At 35.1% G+C, this 18,606-nt stretch overlaps 1 protein-coding gene across 2 annotated transcripts in view; it reads right to left on the bottom strand.

Annotated features, from left to right (window-relative positions):
• The window catches only part of DGKI (diacylglycerol kinase iota), a 565,471-nt gene that overhangs the window by 85,920 nt on the left and 460,945 nt on the right, over window positions 1–18,606 (bottom strand). For both annotated transcript variants that reach the window (XM_051961507.1, XM_051961508.1), the window contains 3 exons: window positions 17,589–17,629; window positions 15,857–15,984; window positions 15,157–15,279 (listed from right to left, as the gene is read on the bottom strand). In XM_051961507.1, the coding sequence (XP_051817467.1) occupies window positions 15,157–15,279; window positions 15,857–15,984; window positions 17,589–17,629 (292 nt within the window). The remainder of the gene's footprint in view (window positions 1–15,156; window positions 15,280–15,856; window positions 15,985–17,588; window positions 17,630–18,606) is intronic.

The raw sequence follows: 18,606 nt of genomic DNA, 5'->3' as shown, positions 1-18,606 counted from the left end.
ATCAAAGGGTATGCACAATTTGATAATTTTTTGGGCATAATTCCAGATTGCTCTCCAGAATGGTTGGATTCGTTCACAACTCCACCAACAATGCAATAGTGTCCCAGTTTTCCCGCATCCCCTCCAACATTCATCATTATTTTTTTCCTGTCATCTTAGCCAATCTGACAGGTGTGTAGTGGTATCTCAGAGTTGTCTTAATTTGCATTTCTCTGATCAATAATGATTTGGAACACTCTTTCATATGAGTGGTAATAGTTTCAATTTCATCCTCTGAAAATTGTCTGTTCATATCCTTTGACCATTTATCAATTGGAGAATGGCTTGATTTCTTATAAATTTGAGTCAGTTCTCTATATATTTTGGAAATGAGGCCTTTATCAGAACCTTTAACTGTGAAAATGTTTTCCCAGTTTGTTGCTTCCCTTCTAATCTTGTTTGCATTAGTTTTATTTATACAAAGGCTTTTTAATTTGATGTAATCGAAATTTTCTATTTTGTGATCAGTAATGGTCTCTAGTTCATCTTTGGTCACAAATTTCTTTCTCCTCCACAAGTCTGAGAGATAAACTATTCTATGTTCCTCTAATTTATTTATAATCTCGTTCTTTATGCCTAGGTCATAGACCCATTTTGATCTTATCTTGGTATATGGTGTTAAGTGTGGGTCCATGCCTAATTTCTGCCATACTAATTTCCAATTATCCCAGCAGTTTTTATCAAATAATGAATTCTTTTCCCAGAAGTTAGGGGCTTTGGGTTTGTCAAACACTAGATTGCTATAATTGACTATTCTGTCTTGTGAACCTAGCCTTTTCCACTGATCCACTAATCTATTTCTTAGCCAATACCAAATGGTTTTGGTGACTGCTGCTTTATAATATAATTTTAGATCAGGTACAGCTAGGCCACCTTCATTTGTAGATCTAGGATTTTCTCTGGCTATTCCCCATGCCTAGAATATTCTCCTTCTTCATCAATACCTACTTATTTCCCTGGTTTTCTTGAGGTCCCAAATTAAATCCTGTCTTCTACAGGAAATCTTTCCCAATCTCTTAATTCTAATGTTTTTCTTTTCCTATTTACTTCCTATTCTAGAGATAGCTTGTTTGTACTTATCTGTTTGCTTTTTTTCTCCCCCATTAGACTGCAAGCTCCTGGAGGACAAGAGATATCTTTTGCCTCTTTTTGTGTACCTGGAACATAGCAGGCACTTGATAAATATTTACTGATTGACTACCAGTGGCCTCCATTGCTCAATGAAACTCATTTAATTGCTAAAAAATAGTGCTGATATATCTGGCTGTTTTTCATAAGGTTTGTGAATAGGGATAGGGTTCCTCTTTTTTCTGACTATGATGATCTCCTTTGCTTCCTATGCTTTCTCAAATCAGTCATCATTCAGGGAGTTCCCAAATTCCCTTCTTTGACTCTGTTAACAGCATTAAACTCTGAAATTTGGAGTCCTCCATGTACAGCCTACTAGGATTCCTTCAATTTTTCCATAAAGGCACAGAATCACATCAGCTTATTTTTCTTTCTGTCAATTCTTTTCCTACAAGCTTCACCTATATGTCAAAGACTCTGTATTTATTTCAATTCCATTTTCCGTTGAAATTGCAATGCTAAACTAAATCAATTGGTTTTCACAAACTAGTGATGTGTGGAGAATTTTTATTCAATCCAAATGGGATAGAGGTTTAAATAATTCTGAATGATTTAAAAGCATAACTTTGGCTTATTTCCTTCCTGTGAGATAGCTACAAGATTCCCTCAGAGCAAATGCTCTGCCCCTATAACTACTTGACATAGCTGGTCTTAGCGTGACAATGCAACAAAACCTATGACACCAATTTGAGATTTTTGAAAGTGAAATAGCAGAAGGAATCAAGAGGCCATGTATTATCTTCAAAGATACTTCCATTCTTTCTGGTTGGTCTGATTGGGGGAGGCCCAATGAAAGATTCCCTACGAAAGATTCCCTAGGGCTGAGAATTCTCATCAACCACACAATCTTTTCTTTGTTGGTTTGTTTCTTTCCTAATTACAAATAATCTATGAATCTTTTCCCCTTAAGACAATGAACAAAACAGTGCAGTTAAAGAAAAAAAAAGATAAAAGTTACAGCAACCATACAAAGTCTCATTCAAATAAAAGAAAGACAGACTACATCTCCATTCAAAGGTCTGAAACTATTCAGGGTTTGCCAAATAGGCTCAAAGGTAACATTCAATATCAGCTAGAAGAAGGAAAAGGAGGAAGAAAAAAGAGAGAAAAGCTTAAGAGACAGGAGAGGCAGAGTAGTATCAGCATTTGTGTATGTGTATGTGTGTGTGTATGTGTGCGCACAGAAAGGGGAGCATCAGAGTCCAAGTCATTGTTTATTTTATGTAAATAATTTTGACTCCACTTTATAATTTTTACTAGCATGTAAATATTTGATGAGTCCCTTATTTCTCATTTTTTCCTACTCTCCAGATCCCCAAATAACCCTATTTCCAGCAAAACAGACACAGAAGGAACACAAGAAATAAGACAACTAATATCACCTGCCTTTGTTTTAAGAATAACAAAAAAATACTATAATTTTGGCAATGTATTTCATTTTTTAAAACAGAATTTTCTTACCACTTAGCTTTAATTTTTTTTTTTAATTTCTCCCTATCGACCTCCCTCCCATTCCCTTCAATTGCAATGCTGAAATGAGACATAGCAATCTGAATTTGGTATTTTGCTGCCACCTAGAGGACTTTCCCCATCCGACAGTGGAAATACCAAGGGAAGCAAGGGGTAGATAGATTGTAATTGTTGGGACTAGAAAAGGACAAAAAAAGGCAGAGAGAAAAAATACAGAGAAGTTGGGTTCGTGGTGCACTTGAAAAAAAGCCAAATGCTACTTAAATTATTTATTTTTCACTTTCAACAATAAAAATACCAGCTATTTAAGAAGCATTTCAGAGATGGAAATAAGGAGGAAAAAAAAATCGCACTAGAAATACAGGAATAAAGTCATGCACAGAGGAGGTGATTGTTCATTGGAGGACACACAGCAGACTTGTTTTTTAAAAGGGGGAAGAAGAAAGAAAAGTTGGATTATTTTACATTTTAGCCGACAGCTATCATCTGCAGGAAACCTAGCTGGGCCGCTGGCTTGATCTCTTATTGAATTATTTCCCCAGCCAAGAGTCCTCAGGGTGACTCATCAGTCAGCAGCAGTTTAAGAAGCAAACATGAGCAGTTTAGTGATATAACTCAAATGAAACATAATAAAATAAATTTTAAAAAAACATAATAAAATGACATATATGATTTTATGCAGAATTCTTATTTTTAGGTTCATGGTAACTAAACGTAACTGTAGTTTGCACAGCCAAATCAACCGTTCCTTTGGCTAGAGAGAAGGAAGGACAGAATGCGGCATGGTAGGAAACTGATCAAAAATTCCTGGATGGGAAATCTGGGAAGATACAGGTGAATGAGCTTCTCTTTCAGGATGAACATGTGTCCAGGGATTCAGGGATTTAGTAGCAGCTAGCCAGAGAGGGAGGACCAGAACAGAAGCTTACTTCTAATGGTCACTTTCTGTAGGAAAGAGAGCTGGACAGGTTTATTCCTGGGATTGATTAGGGAGCCCAATGGAGAGTTTGTGACTCACTCCTAGAATGCCTAATAGAAAAAAATCCCCAAAACTTGAGTCCCCCTAAAATATGTATCTAGAACATGTTCAGATAGGACTATAGAACAGTTTCCTTCTTTTAAAAACAAAAAAGCAGATTTTTTTTTTTTTTTTTGCAGGACATTTAGGATTAAGTGACTTTCCCAGGGTCACATAGCTAAGAAGTGATAAGTATCTGAGGCTATATTTGAACTCAGGTCCTCCTGACTCCAGGGCCTGAGCTCTATTCTCTACACTATATCTATCTGACCCCAAATAGATTCTTTCTTACTCTAATGCCCCCTTTTGCCCCCTAACTTCCCACTCTCAACTACTGAAACAGAGTTAAGGATCATTCTATTCTCTTCCTCCTACATACATGTTCTATTCTCTTCTGCCTTCTCTGTGGCTAGCCATAGAAATAGGCTCAGTTGGCAAAGAAATATGAATATTAAATATGCTTCTGCCTTCTTCTCCTGTCTTTCCTCCTTCCCTGTATCCCATCCTCCCGGCCTTCCAAGCCCCTTTCCCTCAAAAAAACAAGCTCTACTACTTGTTCAACCAATTAAAGATTTGATTTAAAATGCAAATTCTGCTGGAAAAAATCAAGCATGTTGTGTGTTTGTGTGTATGTGTTAGAAAAGTAGTTTGCAATACAGAGGTTCATATAATTCTTCAATGACTTCCCCTAGGAGAAAATGTTTTTTGGAGCTCCAGGCCACACATTTTCCTTCTTCCTCTTTCAAATGGGCATGTCCTCAACCCTAAATACACTAGGCTTCTGGACTATGGACATAACCTAGCAGGGGAAAGCAGGACCAAGTGATATATACAGAAGCCAGGGAGTCTCCTAAAAGATGAAATCAGGATTAACTAGGTTGCCCTGAAGAGGTCTGTGTGAATGGATGTTGATATGTGCAACTTAGTGGAACTCATGAACACAACCCATTTTGTTGACTGTCCAATTTTTTTTTAAAAAAGCTCATTGAATAAAAGATTTAGAATTGGAGAAAACCTTAGAGTTCACTGAGTCCAATTCCCATATTTTAAAGATAAGAAAACAGAGCCTAAGAGGTTAATTTAAGTAACTTGCTCAATGTCCCATAACTAATAAGTATCTAAGGCAGTGTTCAAATCCAGGAGTTACTGACCTCAAATCCAATGTTCTAATCACAATTTCATATCTTGACTCTCATCAGTTTAAGAGCCCTTACAAATTTAACATGATGTCTATCTGTCCCTGCCTCCATTTCAAGGCCAGATTGAAACTAAAGCCTCAGAGATATAAACAATGCTGTCCCAAATGCCACAATCCTCCATTCTGATAGTGCTTCCCATTCAGGCTGTTTTATTCCAATACACTTCTACCTCCTCCTCTATTAACCTAACTGATGGGATTATAATGTCCCTAGGGGGAAGATTCCTTGTTTGCTTGCTTTAAGAAGAAACGGCTTGTTTGGTATAAGCTTTGCTGCTAACACTTGGTGGTTCTCTCAGGGCTGGGTTGTAAGGCTTAGATACTCACTTTACAGGCAATTACCTTGATTTCAGATGAGTCATGTGAAAGCAAGATTGAACTCTAGAAGTACCCTCATCTCCAACATTTCACATACCTCTCCCTGATTTCTTACTATCTAGGGATATGCAATATATCATTTTTTCCATTTTCTATAGGATGACATGTAAGAGTTCTTGTCACATGAGACCTTCTTTTTTAGCTTCTTTTAATGGTCTTAGATAGGTGAGAGAATGTGGTAGGAGGGAAAGACCAGTTTCTTCTTGCTTTATTGTTTATAAGAACTCCAGCAAATCTCTTAATAGGCTTCTCTACTATTCCACTGGTCAGTAAAGTGAAGAGCTAAGACCAGTTATTAAGTAATTCAAGCAAATACAGTCTTTCTGCATGGATTTTCCAGATATTTCACAATGTTCAGCCTGTGCCTTGACCTAGTGTACCAGGGTGTCCAAGGAAGATCAAGGATGCTATTCTTTCCAGAATGTCCATCTTTATTCTTCATTTGGCTTCCCCCCCATTTCCCATGTGCTTAGATTGCATTCTTTCTTTCACTGAGATTCAAAGAACATCCAAATACATTGTGGGTTCTTCAGAGAAAGAAGGACTGACCTTTCTGAAAGCAAAAATTTTATTAATGAAATACAAAGAAACTGATTTATTTATCTAAAATGGAAAAAATATAAAAGAACTCTAGCTTTCTCCTTTGGTGGATCTATCCTCACCCTACCCTTCAGTAATGCTTATGTAGTTTCAGTGCCATTAAGAAAATTAATTTCAATTTTCCACCAGCATCATGTCTTGGTTATTTAGTTTGATGTATAGGGAATTTTTAGATCAGGCAAAGATGTAAAAGGAAATATGAAAGTGGGCTCCAAAGTTGAATATGAATGATCTTTAAATTACCTACATATGTATTCATTAGGAGAAATGATCAGCATAAAGTTAACTATGTAAAAAGAGCAATTATAATAATACCTTTGCACGTGGCCTTTCTTCCTAAACTGCCCTAATGATACACTTCTTGCTCTTCCACTTTCTACCTCCCCCAGTATCCAACTGCCATTAAGTCTGACTGACTTGTATAAAAATATGAGTATAGGTATTATTATTATTTTTCAGATAATACTATAACACTTGTTTATACTTTGAAGAGATTTTATTTCAAGAGTACAGCCTTATGTAGTCTGAGTAATTTTTCTCCACTGACCTTCAATATGATGAGTTATCCATAAATCCCTACTTTTATACCTCATTATGGTATGAAAGTGATCCTGGGTTTTCAAGTTTTATGTTAACAAAGCACAATCTTTTATGGTTTCTACAATGTTAGAAAGGTTTTGACTAGATTCTTGCAACAGCATATACCTGCTTTTCAAGGATCAACCTAATTAAATACAGAGATACTCAACATGAATAAATTGCCCAATTAATGATGAATTTCTTGGTCATTACCTATGAAATAACTCAAAATGATACTGAGACTTATGTGGTCCCTTCTTACTTTTGTACTGAAAGTGGCAAACTACTGGAAAAAGACAAAATGGGTATTAAGAATCACACCATTAACATCTCTACACATCAACTTAACCTCTTATGTTCTACTTGTGAAGCTGTTGTCCAACCACTAAGGAATGAGTGTACTACTAGGGGAATTGAATTTTATCAATCTTGACATTTTCACTATATTTTAAATAAAATCAGAAGACAGAAAGAAGTCACAATGAAATTGAAAAATGGTTCACAGGTTTTCCTTGGAGAGGCAAATGAAGGAACTGAAAAATGTGGCTGTCTTATTCATCCAAAGGCAATAAAAAATAAAATTTGTAGGACATTTGATCATCTTGAATTTGTAGAACATTTGATCATCATTGTACAACTTGAAGTAAGTAGTTGTCAAAAACAACATGCAGGATGAATATGTAGAGAAAGTTTACAAAAATTGCAAGATCTTCCACATTAAATCAACATATTATTTGATGCTCAGTGACTTCAATGAAAAGATGAGCATAGGTGAATATGACCAAAAATTCATGATAACATATTTTAGTAATAAGAAAAGATAGAAGACAAATATAAAGAAGCCTCTTGTTTATTCATTGTGAATAATTCCGTTGAGAAAATTATTTTTTAAATCACTGTATATGGTGAATCCTACACAGGAATAACAAATGGATTTGTGATTTTTTGCTATAACTGCCAGGTAAAGAAATTCCCTTTAACCAACAAGCGGGCATCTTCTCTCCAGTTTACAGTCTTAGAGAGTTGCGTAGGGCACTAAGAAGTTAAATAACTTTCCAAAGGTTACATAGCCTGTATCACTCCTGGCAGGATTTAAACCTAATAGGTAATCTCTTTATGCCTTATGCTATACTGCCTTTCTGAAAACCGAATGTCACAGAATTGTGATATGAATAGACTGAAGTTCATTTGCATAAAGGAATTAGTCCTGAATTTATTGCTTGCATTTGGCGATGATACCAACTTATTGTAATTAATATCAAAATCAATAGAAAGTTGAAAGAATAAAAATAAGAAAGAGACCCAGTATGCAATTAAACCAATTTAATCTAACCTAATTAAACATGTTATTGTTGCCAAAACTGGGAAATAGATGGAAGAATGGATATCAACACTGAATAAAACACACTCTTATAGAAATTTCACTGACATAAATCAACTGCTTCCATGAAGAGAACATATTTTAGTCAACAAATATTTGACTTATTGATTGTAGATGGCAAATCCACAGAATTATGGCAGCCAAGGACAATAGAAGTTTAGAATATAAACTCAATTTAAAATCTTATAGAGAATGATATGTTGGAAAATTATGAGCACCATTACAGTAAAGAAATGATGAAGAGGGAAAACAACTTTAAGAAAACTTAGTAAGAACCCTCTCTTAAGCATAAAAGTATTTAGGGATAAAACTGGAAAGATAACAAGAAACATGAAATACCAAAAAGATTTGCAAGGATTTTAATGCTCTTTTCAATATCAAGGATAGTGAATTTCCATCAGTTACCATACTACTCATTGTGGTTATAGAGAAAGTAGAAATAACAATGAAGAAAACAAGGATGGGAAAAATAAATGGATTGTACCAAGGATATACAGACTATAGGCCTTTTGGTCTTAAGTCATTTTTTTTCACCAGATGACTAACACTATGGGATTCACTAATATTCACAGGATGGTTTGGTACATATAGAACTACTAATTGTAACTGCCCTTAATTTACAATGGGACTTCAACCCAGTTGTACAAGTGTTCCATGCCACTAGTTCCCATTTATGACTAAATACTGATCAATTTAATCGAGTTGGGAAGGATTGGAAAGAAGAGAGAATAAGAATATTCTTAAAGAAATTTGCAAATATAAACAGGCTAAATTGTTATTACATGCTTGGCTAAACAAAGATGGTAACAACAGCTGGGAGGAGGCAGGAAGAAAAGATGAAAAAGAAGATTCAAGTCAGCTCAGCTGCATTTTGCCAGTCTGCGTGATTAGCCAAGAAGATTTGTGACTGGAGGGACAAATATCTCAGAAAAACAGATGCACAGTTATCTCTATCCTGTCAGCACTGATTTCATCTTTGAGACACATTCCAGTAAAACTTGCATTCCACTAAGAAGATTAACTTCCTAGTTCTTATCTGATCTCCACATTCAAAGGGCATTTCACAACCAAACTGTAGCCAAATAGGCTCTCTTCATGGTAAAATACCTGATACCTTTGCAATGAACATGATTATTTTTTTTCCATTAAAACCAATTCTTTATCAAGTAGACTGAAAATAGAAAAGGATGAATCAGAAAAAGAAGGGAAGAATAAAGTTAGAGCTTTTTGGAGGAGAAAAAAGGCTAAAGAACCTCTTCTGGACACATGGGTGGATGATTTGCAAATCTGTTTCTATCAATGCCAATTTATACCCAAAAGATATTTACAAGTTATGTTTTAAGTGTTATTATCTGCCCAAATAGTCAAGTAAAAAGTACAAGTAGCAGAACCATTACTTAATTTCAGTTTCAAGCATGGATGTTTTTAAGGGGGAAAGGAAGGAAGATGATGAGAATAGAAGAATATTTTGAAATAAAGATAAATTGAAAGGCCTAAGCTCTACTCTTGAATGCTATTTTAAATGGCTCTTCCAAAGCTCATCTTTATTTACAATGTGGAATGGAATTTGAAAAAAAAATAATTTGACAAAGAATTGACAATGCATGTTACCATTATTTATCTATAATCCCCCAACTCTCCAGGAAGGAAAAGATGCAAGAAAATGCACTATCATGATGGCCTGTTCAGCTCAAGATAGATGGAATATGAATAGAAAAGTTTCTTCTGTGATAAGTTATTGAGACAGTATTTGCTAAGAAAAGTAGAAATCTAAAATGGCAATTTCCAAATTTTCTGTTTTTTATTCTCTAATCCTAGCCCTGACATGAAATTCACATATCCACAAAAATGATAATTTAACTATTTGAGAAAGCAATTATAACCAAAATAAGCAAGCAAGCAATAAGTATTTAAGAAGCTTGTCTTACAAACTAGGCAGAGAATAAGCCAAAGATAATCTAAATGATGATGTATATTCTCTCTCTGTACTACCCATATTATATTTAACTAATTTGTAATGAAAACATTCTTTCTTCACTGCCAGAACAAAAATCTCCATCTTAAGGAAAGTAAGCTCAGTCTGTTCCTTAAAAGAGCAGCATCAATATTATTCACTCCAACAAGCTTTGGTTAGGCCCTTTCTAAATGCCAGACTTGGTTTTAGACACTAGGATGTGATGGTGACAATGGCTCAGTCCCTCTTCTCAAAGACATCACATTCTATCTTGGGGAAACTACACATGCACACAAATAAGTAAATAAATATACATTCAAAGGAATTTGGGGGTGGAAAAGGTATAATTCAGGGGATCAGGATAAATCTCTTACAGAAAATGGCACTTGAATTTGGGCTTGGAGATAGTCAAAGATTTTCAGACAGAGGAGAGATGGGAGAAAATTAGAGGCATGAGAAACAGTTCGTGCAAAGTTACTGAGATATGAGATTGAATATTGCTGTTTGAAGAACAGTAAGTGGGAGTGGGTCACCATTGCATTGTCATGCAAGATAAAAAATATTATTCAGCTCAGTCCTTGATTACATTAGTTCTTGCTAGCTTGAAGTTAAAACTTTGCACCAACCATAGTTTCCATCGGAGTCCCAGATATGTTTAATCTAATCAAAAAGTCAGCATATTCTCATCTGTTCATATATTTGGTCTTAAACATGTGGGATAAATGATTGTCTTAATCATCCAATGCCTCACTTCCTCAATAGTCCAATGCCTGAAAAGTGATTCAATTCTGCTTTTCTAGGACAATTAAGTGATTATAGTACATATGGTGGCAGACCTGGAGTTATAAAGACCTGAGTTCAAATCTGATCTCAGAAACTTATTAGCTCTGGGCAAATCACTTAAACTCTGACTCCATTTGCTGCTTGGTAAAATGAGATAATAATAGCACTTATCTCCCAGGGTTGTTGTAAGGATCAAATGAGATAATACTTGTAAAGGACTTACAGATCCTGGAACAAAGAAAGTGCTATAATAAGTGCTAATTATTATTATTCCTCACCTTCTTTTTGATTTCTATGCATATAACCAAATGCCACAAAGGCAACAACTCCTGAAGTGAGGAAGCAACTAGGTAGGAATTATTTATACTTATTAAAGAGATGTATTCCTGGAGCATTTGCAGAAGAATTTCTCTAAATACAGTAAGCTTTTCCAATATCTTTAAATATTTCATTAAAGGCAATGATTTATTTGATGTAGAATGAGGAGAAATATGAGGTGGATGAGAAAAAATCAAAAAGGAAGCTCAAGCTTCAGGAGCCAATGGAAGACAATTCAGAAATTAGTAAAGTTTTTCTAAAAGAAAACAACATTCCAATGGGAATATGGAAAATGATATACTAAGCTTTTATACAGAAACACAGGTATGTATAAACCAAGTCTCTGCTTTGAAAAAGGAGGTGCAATGAAAGTAAAGAGAATTAATCCCTTCCCAAGAATGTGTAATAATCAGGATTAGATTAGTGTGGCAAATAGAAATCACAGTGGATAGAGTTGGGATTTGAAATCAGGAAGATGGAACTTCCCTTTCTGCTTTAAGAATTTACGTGCTTGTGACACTTGACAAATCATTTGACCTTTCTCAGATTCAGTTTCCTCATCCGTAAAATTGGTATAATGATAGCAACAATCTTTACAATATTGAATGGATAAGATAAGATGCACTTAACAAGTTTCAAAGTCACATTAAATGTTAGCTATCATCATAATTATTAATAGAAAAATTAGGTATTGGACTGTTGCATTAAGAGGTGACATCCCATTTCCTGACAAGGACAGATATGTATATAGTACTTAAAGGTTTTGCAAAGTCACTTTATATACAGGATCTCATTTAAACCTCACAACAGCCTGTGAAATAGGTACTGCAAATATTATTATAGGTTTACCAATAAAGAAAATGAGGCTCAGAAAGAATAAGTGATGTGTCCATGTTCACAAAGTAAATAAGTGTCAATGGCAGAATTTTAACCCATCCAAGATCAGCATACTTGTGGATACTTTCCAGACTGTCTCATCCACAGACAAAATTTATGAAATTCTAAAAATTCCAAATGTAGAAAAAAGCTTAGAAGTCCATCCATTCCAATCCCTATATTTTATAAAGAGAGGCAAAAAATAAAGCTTGGAGGTGGTTAAATGGCTTGCCTGTTGTTATTCAGCTAGTGCCAGAAATGGGTCTAAGATGAATTTCCCTGTTCCAAAAATGGGACTTTGCCACTAAACCAAAACAGGATTTTTATTGTTTGACTTTAATTTCTGTAGCTATGGCTGCTCTACAATAATTTTGAATTAAAATTCATGCTGAATCTAGGTTAAGAAAGAAATCTTTAAAGTTATAAACCTCTTCATTATTTTTCTTGTATTATTAACTTTAATCCTATAGCAAAGGGCCATAGGGAGAAAATTATCCTGAAATGTAAGTAATCATAATACCACCTGAAAACTACACACTGGTCCTGCTTAATATTAGGAGGGGAAAGTATTTTAGCTGCCCCCTTTAAGATCAGTTGCAGAGGAATAATTAAAACGAAATCTCTTTTTTTTGCCTCAAGGGTGTGAGAGTGCTATCTGTGTCAATGTAATAATTAGTTTTAAATTTTCTGCCTCTTTTCCCCCCTTCTCTCCTTTTTGACACAATGGAATCATCAAGAGTCTTCATTTACTTACCATGCATAATCCTGTCTCACCAGCTGATAGCAGGGCATATACTGACATATAGTTGTGAATTGCAATTCACTGAGATTCTCCCATGGTTTTCCTCTGAGCATCACTGGGGTACATCCTAGACCTCGTTTTTAGTCTCACTGTTTAAACTACAGTTGCTTCAGAGTATTATTTATGTATCTTTCTGTAACCTGGGAGAATTAAAGACTAATCCAAAGGTAACAACTTTATAGGAACCATATAGGAGTTTATAGGGACCATAGAGGTAAAACAATCTGTTTAGAATTCAATAGTAAGTGATCCTGACTGCAAAATGTATCATAAACCTACTCTTGCTTTATGAGAATGGTGTGAATGAATATATATATAAATGTAACAGACTTGTCTTCATTAATATGTTCTAACCAACCAAGATAATTTTCCCATTACATAAAGACCCATATCCACAGGTTTAGAAAGATCTGAAAGAAATAAAGTACCACTGGGTCAAATGAGAATAGTAGTAAAAATGATAAACCCTAGAACTATACTCTTTCATCCTTTTAATCAGGCAAATTCATCCTTCTCATCACCTGCTAAGCCTACTAAGGGCTGGGAAAATTCTTGCAGACAAATAAGTTTATAAGTTGCAAAATACTATTGAGCATAATGATGTATTGCACAAAATTACAATCTGGTTGAAGAAGATTCAGGTGGGCAGAAGTTCCTTTTGTGGTTCCTATTGGGTCTCAACCTTTATTCAATTAACTTGGATAAAAATTTATTGTGCCTAATGTGTTAGAGAGAATTATTCTCAATACTTGGAAAGATACAAAGTATGACAATTAGGTCATAATCCCTCCCTGTATCATCACCACCACCACTACCATCATCATCATCATCATTATCATTATCAATAATAATATAGTAATCATAATACCTAGAACTTTAAAGTTTTTAAGAATCTTCACATATTTTATCTCATTTGAGCCTCACAATAATACTGTGAGGTAGATGCTATTGTTAGATTTGTTTTATAGATGAAGAAACTGATGTGTGATATTAAATTTTGATAAATTTCATTAAGATTTAATCCACTTATTATATATTAGAGCCCTGGACCCCATTTATTGCCGATAGATAACTTTACCAATAAATTGATCATGCTCAGAACTCTGTTGTCTCATTTACCATTATTTCAATTGCAAGAGTTGAGACAACCCAAAGTCATAGAACTAGTAAGTACAAAAAAGTCATGGAACATGGCATTGAAGAGGTGGTATTTAATTTGGGGTTTAAAGATTAGACAAATATTCACTAGGCAGAAATAGAGAAAAAAGAAAGTGTGCTGGACATAGAGACAGTATGAGCAGAAGAAAACAGACAGGAAAGTGAAGGACATAGTTCCAATGTAGTGGAAAGATGATGGTAGTGAATGATTCATTTTGTCTTAACAACTGCATGAAACAGAGTAGTATAAAAAAGAGCTGAAAAAGCAAAGTGATATCAGGTTTTGGAAGGACTTAAATTCAAGTCAAAGAAGACCAAATTAATTCGGGAGGCAATAGGACATTATTGAAGTTTTTTTTGAGCAGTTTTGAAGGAGGAAGTGAAAATAGAAAACTTATAACGATGCTCTTATTTCAAAAGTTCAGGTGAATAATATTAGGGGCCTGTACTTTGCTTATGGTCAGGTGAATATAGAATAGAGTGCAAATGGAAAATGTTTTGCAGGAACTTTTAATCTTTTCTCTATGGGGAGATAAAATATGTGAAGAGTGAAGATTCTTAGAAATTTTAAAGTGCAAGTTAAAGTGAACAATGAACCCCTTCTCAAGGTGTATAGGTATGTATAGGTAGAAAAGTCAGGACTTGGTACCCTATTAGATAACATATGAGAGGAAATGGAAAGAGTAAATAATAAGCAAGTTCCTTTAGTACAGTATTATGCTGTCTCAAAGTTGAGGTATTTGGGGCCCTATCAACATCCTGCATGCGTCAAATTAAGCCAATACCTTCCTCATGGCATTTAGCAGAATATCTCTAGATACTTATATTATGATTTGGACATAGATCATAGACTTAAAGGTGAAAATAACTCCAATGTTTTTTACAAGTTTCTTTTTCTTTTACAAATGAGGAAACTGAGGCCCAAATGACTTGAGATAAAGTCACACAGATAATGGCATCATTAAATTAAAGTAAGGGTTCTTTCACTGTAGTACTAAATAATAAACAAGTTATTTTAGTAAAGTGCTATGCTGTCTCAAAGTTGAGGCATTTGGGGCCCTATCTACATCCTACATGCTTCAAATTAAGCCAGTGCCTTCCTCATGGCATTTAGCAGACAGATTATCTCTAGATGCTTAAACATTTATGATTTGAACATAGATCATAGACTTAAAGGTGAAAGTAACTCCAATGTCTTTACAAGTTTCTTTTTCTTTTACAAATGAGGAAACTGAGGCCTAAGTGATGAGATAAGGTCACACAGGTAGGAAGTATGGCATCATAGTTAAAGTTAGGGTCCTTTTATTGTACTACTTTTGTTCATTGGCACATGAATAACGCTCCTGTTAAAGAGCTGGATCAGAAGAAAAGGTGAAGGCATGGCTCAGAAATGCTGACTTTCATATGCTAGTAAAACTTAGGCTGATATAGTGGGGTTGGAGCTGAGAAAAAGCAAGATACAGAAAACCCTTACGGTAGCATGTGTGAGTGGCTGAAGTCGTTCTTCTCAGAAGCCTCAAAATGCGGTGATATTTTCCCCAGCCCACTGTCACTCAGCATGCGTTTTCGGAGAGCTGGGTTCCACCAATCTGACATCCTTGGGGAAGAAAAGGACAGAAAGTCATGTCTTTTAAGTTAGCTTCTGATCTGTAACACTTAACCTGTCCTCCCTCTAACCTCAAGGCTAGGTAATTTAGCCTAGGCTACAAACTAATGTATTGAAGTTAGAAGCAATTAATGAAATAGACTCCTTCCTCTTTCCCTCCTTCTTTTTTCCTTCTTTCATTCCTTTATTCTTCCTTTCTATTTTTCCTTTCTTCTCCTTCCTTATCTCCTTTTTTCCTTCCTTTCTTTCTTTAATTATTATAATTATCCTAACTGCCCTCTTAATAAATTTCTCACTCTATTCTTTATAAGTAGAATTACTTCATTATTCCCTAAGAAAGAATGTATTTTTGCCTCATTCTCCTTTCTCTTCTTTTTTGATACCATGTCTGAAACTGTTCTTTACTAAAGAAATGTGCACTTCCTGGCTAGATTAAGCTATCTCAATATGTACTATATTGTCCTTTTTGGTTCTTGAAGTTGTCAGAAGAAAAACCAAAAGATTCAGACACTAGTCAGCATGGTTGTTTTTCTTCACTGATCTCACCTATAAAGAACTACTCACTCACCCAGAAGCTTGCTCCACTACCAGATCAGGCATCCCTGGTGGTGTTCCTGCTTGCTGTGATACCACCATATCTGGATCCAGGATAAAAATCTCATCTTGTGAAATTTCCATCACAAAGTGCAAATGTTCCTAGGAAATATTATCATTAATATTATTATCCCTGTTACTATTAGTGTTGATGTTAAAACAACAAAATGGGTATTTATAAAGTTGCCTTAAAATTTACAAAGTACCTTTTACACATCATTTTATTTTAGCCTCACAAAAACCTTATATAGAAAGTATTTCATTTTCTAGTTGAAGAATGTAACTGAGAAACTAAGTGACTCTCCCAGAATCATGCAGTTACTAAATGTCTAAGGCAGGTCTTGTTGACTAAGTTTAGAAAAGAAGAAAACCTGATCTGTCAGAGTATATATGGAATGGGCCAAATCTACCATGTGGATTAGGACATAAATAATTACCTTGTAAAGGGCAGATAGGTGGTACGTAGATAAAGTGCTGGGCCTAAAGTCAGGAAGACTCATTTTCCTCAATTTAAATCTAGCCTCAAGATGCTTCCTAGCTGTGTGATTCTGGGCAAGTCATTTTACCCTATTTGTCTTAGTTCCTCGTATGTAAAATGAGCTGGAGAAGGAAAAGAAACAATCCTCCAAGATCTTTATGAAAAAATCCCCAAATGTAGTCACAAAGATTCAGACATGACTAAAATAACTGAAGAACAAAGGATCTTGGAGAAACTACTAAGAATTATGAGTATCAGGGTGTAGTATGTCAAATAGTCATTTAAGCCCTAGCCCATCTGAACTCTAAGTCCAGGAAGACCTTGGGTAGGGTTCTGGAGTTAAAGAAAGTCTTGCCTATTAGAAATGGCACTGTGGGTGTGAATCAGACATGATCATCCTGGGCCTGAGGAGTCAAAGGGCAATAGATTTGTTCTGAAACTTCCCTTGAGATTTTGGCCTACTGATTGCTGAAGGAATATAGGGCAAATAAATGGAGAGATCAAGAAATAGCAAATATTTTATCCCTTTCAGAATCTCTTGGGGAACCACATGTAGCATCATCTACTCCAAATTTTCTGTAGTACAATTCATTTTGTAGTGCTGAGCTGAGAGAATAAAAATTATTCTGAATACTTGATCTTTTACAAACACCTGCACAACACCATTAAGCTAGCATTACTTCAAAACTGTGGATCACCACTCCCTAAACATAATTACAATTGGATAGAACTTGTATAGAATATATAGCAAAGGAATGCCTATCTCACTTACCTAAACTTTCAAAGCCTAATCCATGTAAGCCAAGAAGCTGAAAGTTCCATTAAAAGTGATTGAGTTCTGACTATTTTTAATACTGTTTTTTCATTAGGTTTTCTTAAGAATCTATGGTTACCAATGAGCTGAAGAAATCTCATCATAAATAATGATATTTTCTTGTGTCAGCAACAACAACAACAACTACAACAAAAAAAAATTTAGGAGGTCGATTTTGGCTGGAAAGCATTAAGTCAGATGGAGCCACTTAAAATGTTCTATAAAGGCTATAAACCCAAAGATTTTTAACATATCTGCAAGACTAATCTGCAAAGGAATTAATTATTAGTTCACATTCCTGACTAGTATGCCATTCCAAAACATCCACAGTTTTTCAGAATGGTTTATAGGAAGAGACAAGAAAAAATGTATTTACAGATAAGAAATCATCATTTTACACTGAGACAAACTCACCTGAGCTCTGTCTATTCGATAAAAACGATCAGCAGAAGTAGCTAGGAAAGAAACCGACAATGAAGAGTCACATTACAAGGAAGCTCTGATCTCTAATAAATCTACAGTTAGCCAACTCAGACTGCTTCAGAATCCAAAGGAGATTACATTTGGAGGGAGCCTCTCAGACAGTCTAGTTTGAGAGTTCTGTGCCCTGAGGAAGGGATTCTCAGTTGCTAGAACTATTTGGAAAGGTTAAACCAAGGCTTTGCTATTATAGCTAGTATGAAACAAGGATAGAGGCTCTTTAAGCCTGAAACTCTAGGATCATTTTCACCAAGGCTTGTACACATCCATACTTCAAGGGCTCTAGGATTGTGGATTAGAATTCAGCTCCATGGTACAGTAGAGTGCTACATTTGGACCGAGGAATACCTGACTTTAAATTTCACCTCATGCTTTCTAGCTCTGTTTCTGGATAAGTCACATCATCCCTCTTTTAACCTTCTTTTATCTGTTAAACAAGAATAATAATGGAATTATTATACTATCTCATAAGATTGTTATGAGAATAAAATGAGATAATATATACATATTACAAATGTTTTGTAAGCCTTACACTACTATATAAATGGTAATAATATTACTATCCCTCATGTTGTGAGATTTTTATCTGTATCTTACTAAAAATCTTCCCCAAAGGACCAACCCAATAGGCTAGAGAGCTTCCTTTAAAATGGTCAGTATATGGTAATACATAAATGTCAAAGGACATTGGACTAGGATTTGTTCAATGACAGACATTAGGCCATAGGATTAGGGTTTCTAGAAGTTGCAGTGTAGGCTTCTGGTTGGTTATTCATATACTAAGTGAATAACAGTTCTCCTTATTTGCATTTTCTATCCATGTGAGCCTCAAGCATAACCACTACAGTATAAGAAGCCAGAGGGAAGTACTCAAGCTCAGGCAGAGAAGATTCAGTCTTGGAAAGTACTCATTAAAAACCAATAAAGTTTTATCTTTCAATACAGCAGAAAC

Source organism: Antechinus flavipes, chromosome 5, assembly GCF_016432865.1.
Source record: "Antechinus flavipes isolate AdamAnt ecotype Samford, QLD, Australia chromosome 5, AdamAnt_v2, whole genome shotgun sequence".
Taxonomy (NCBI): domain Eukaryota; kingdom Metazoa; phylum Chordata; class Mammalia; order Dasyuromorphia; family Dasyuridae; genus Antechinus; species Antechinus flavipes.
This window is presented reverse-complemented; position numbering and strand designations above follow the sequence as displayed.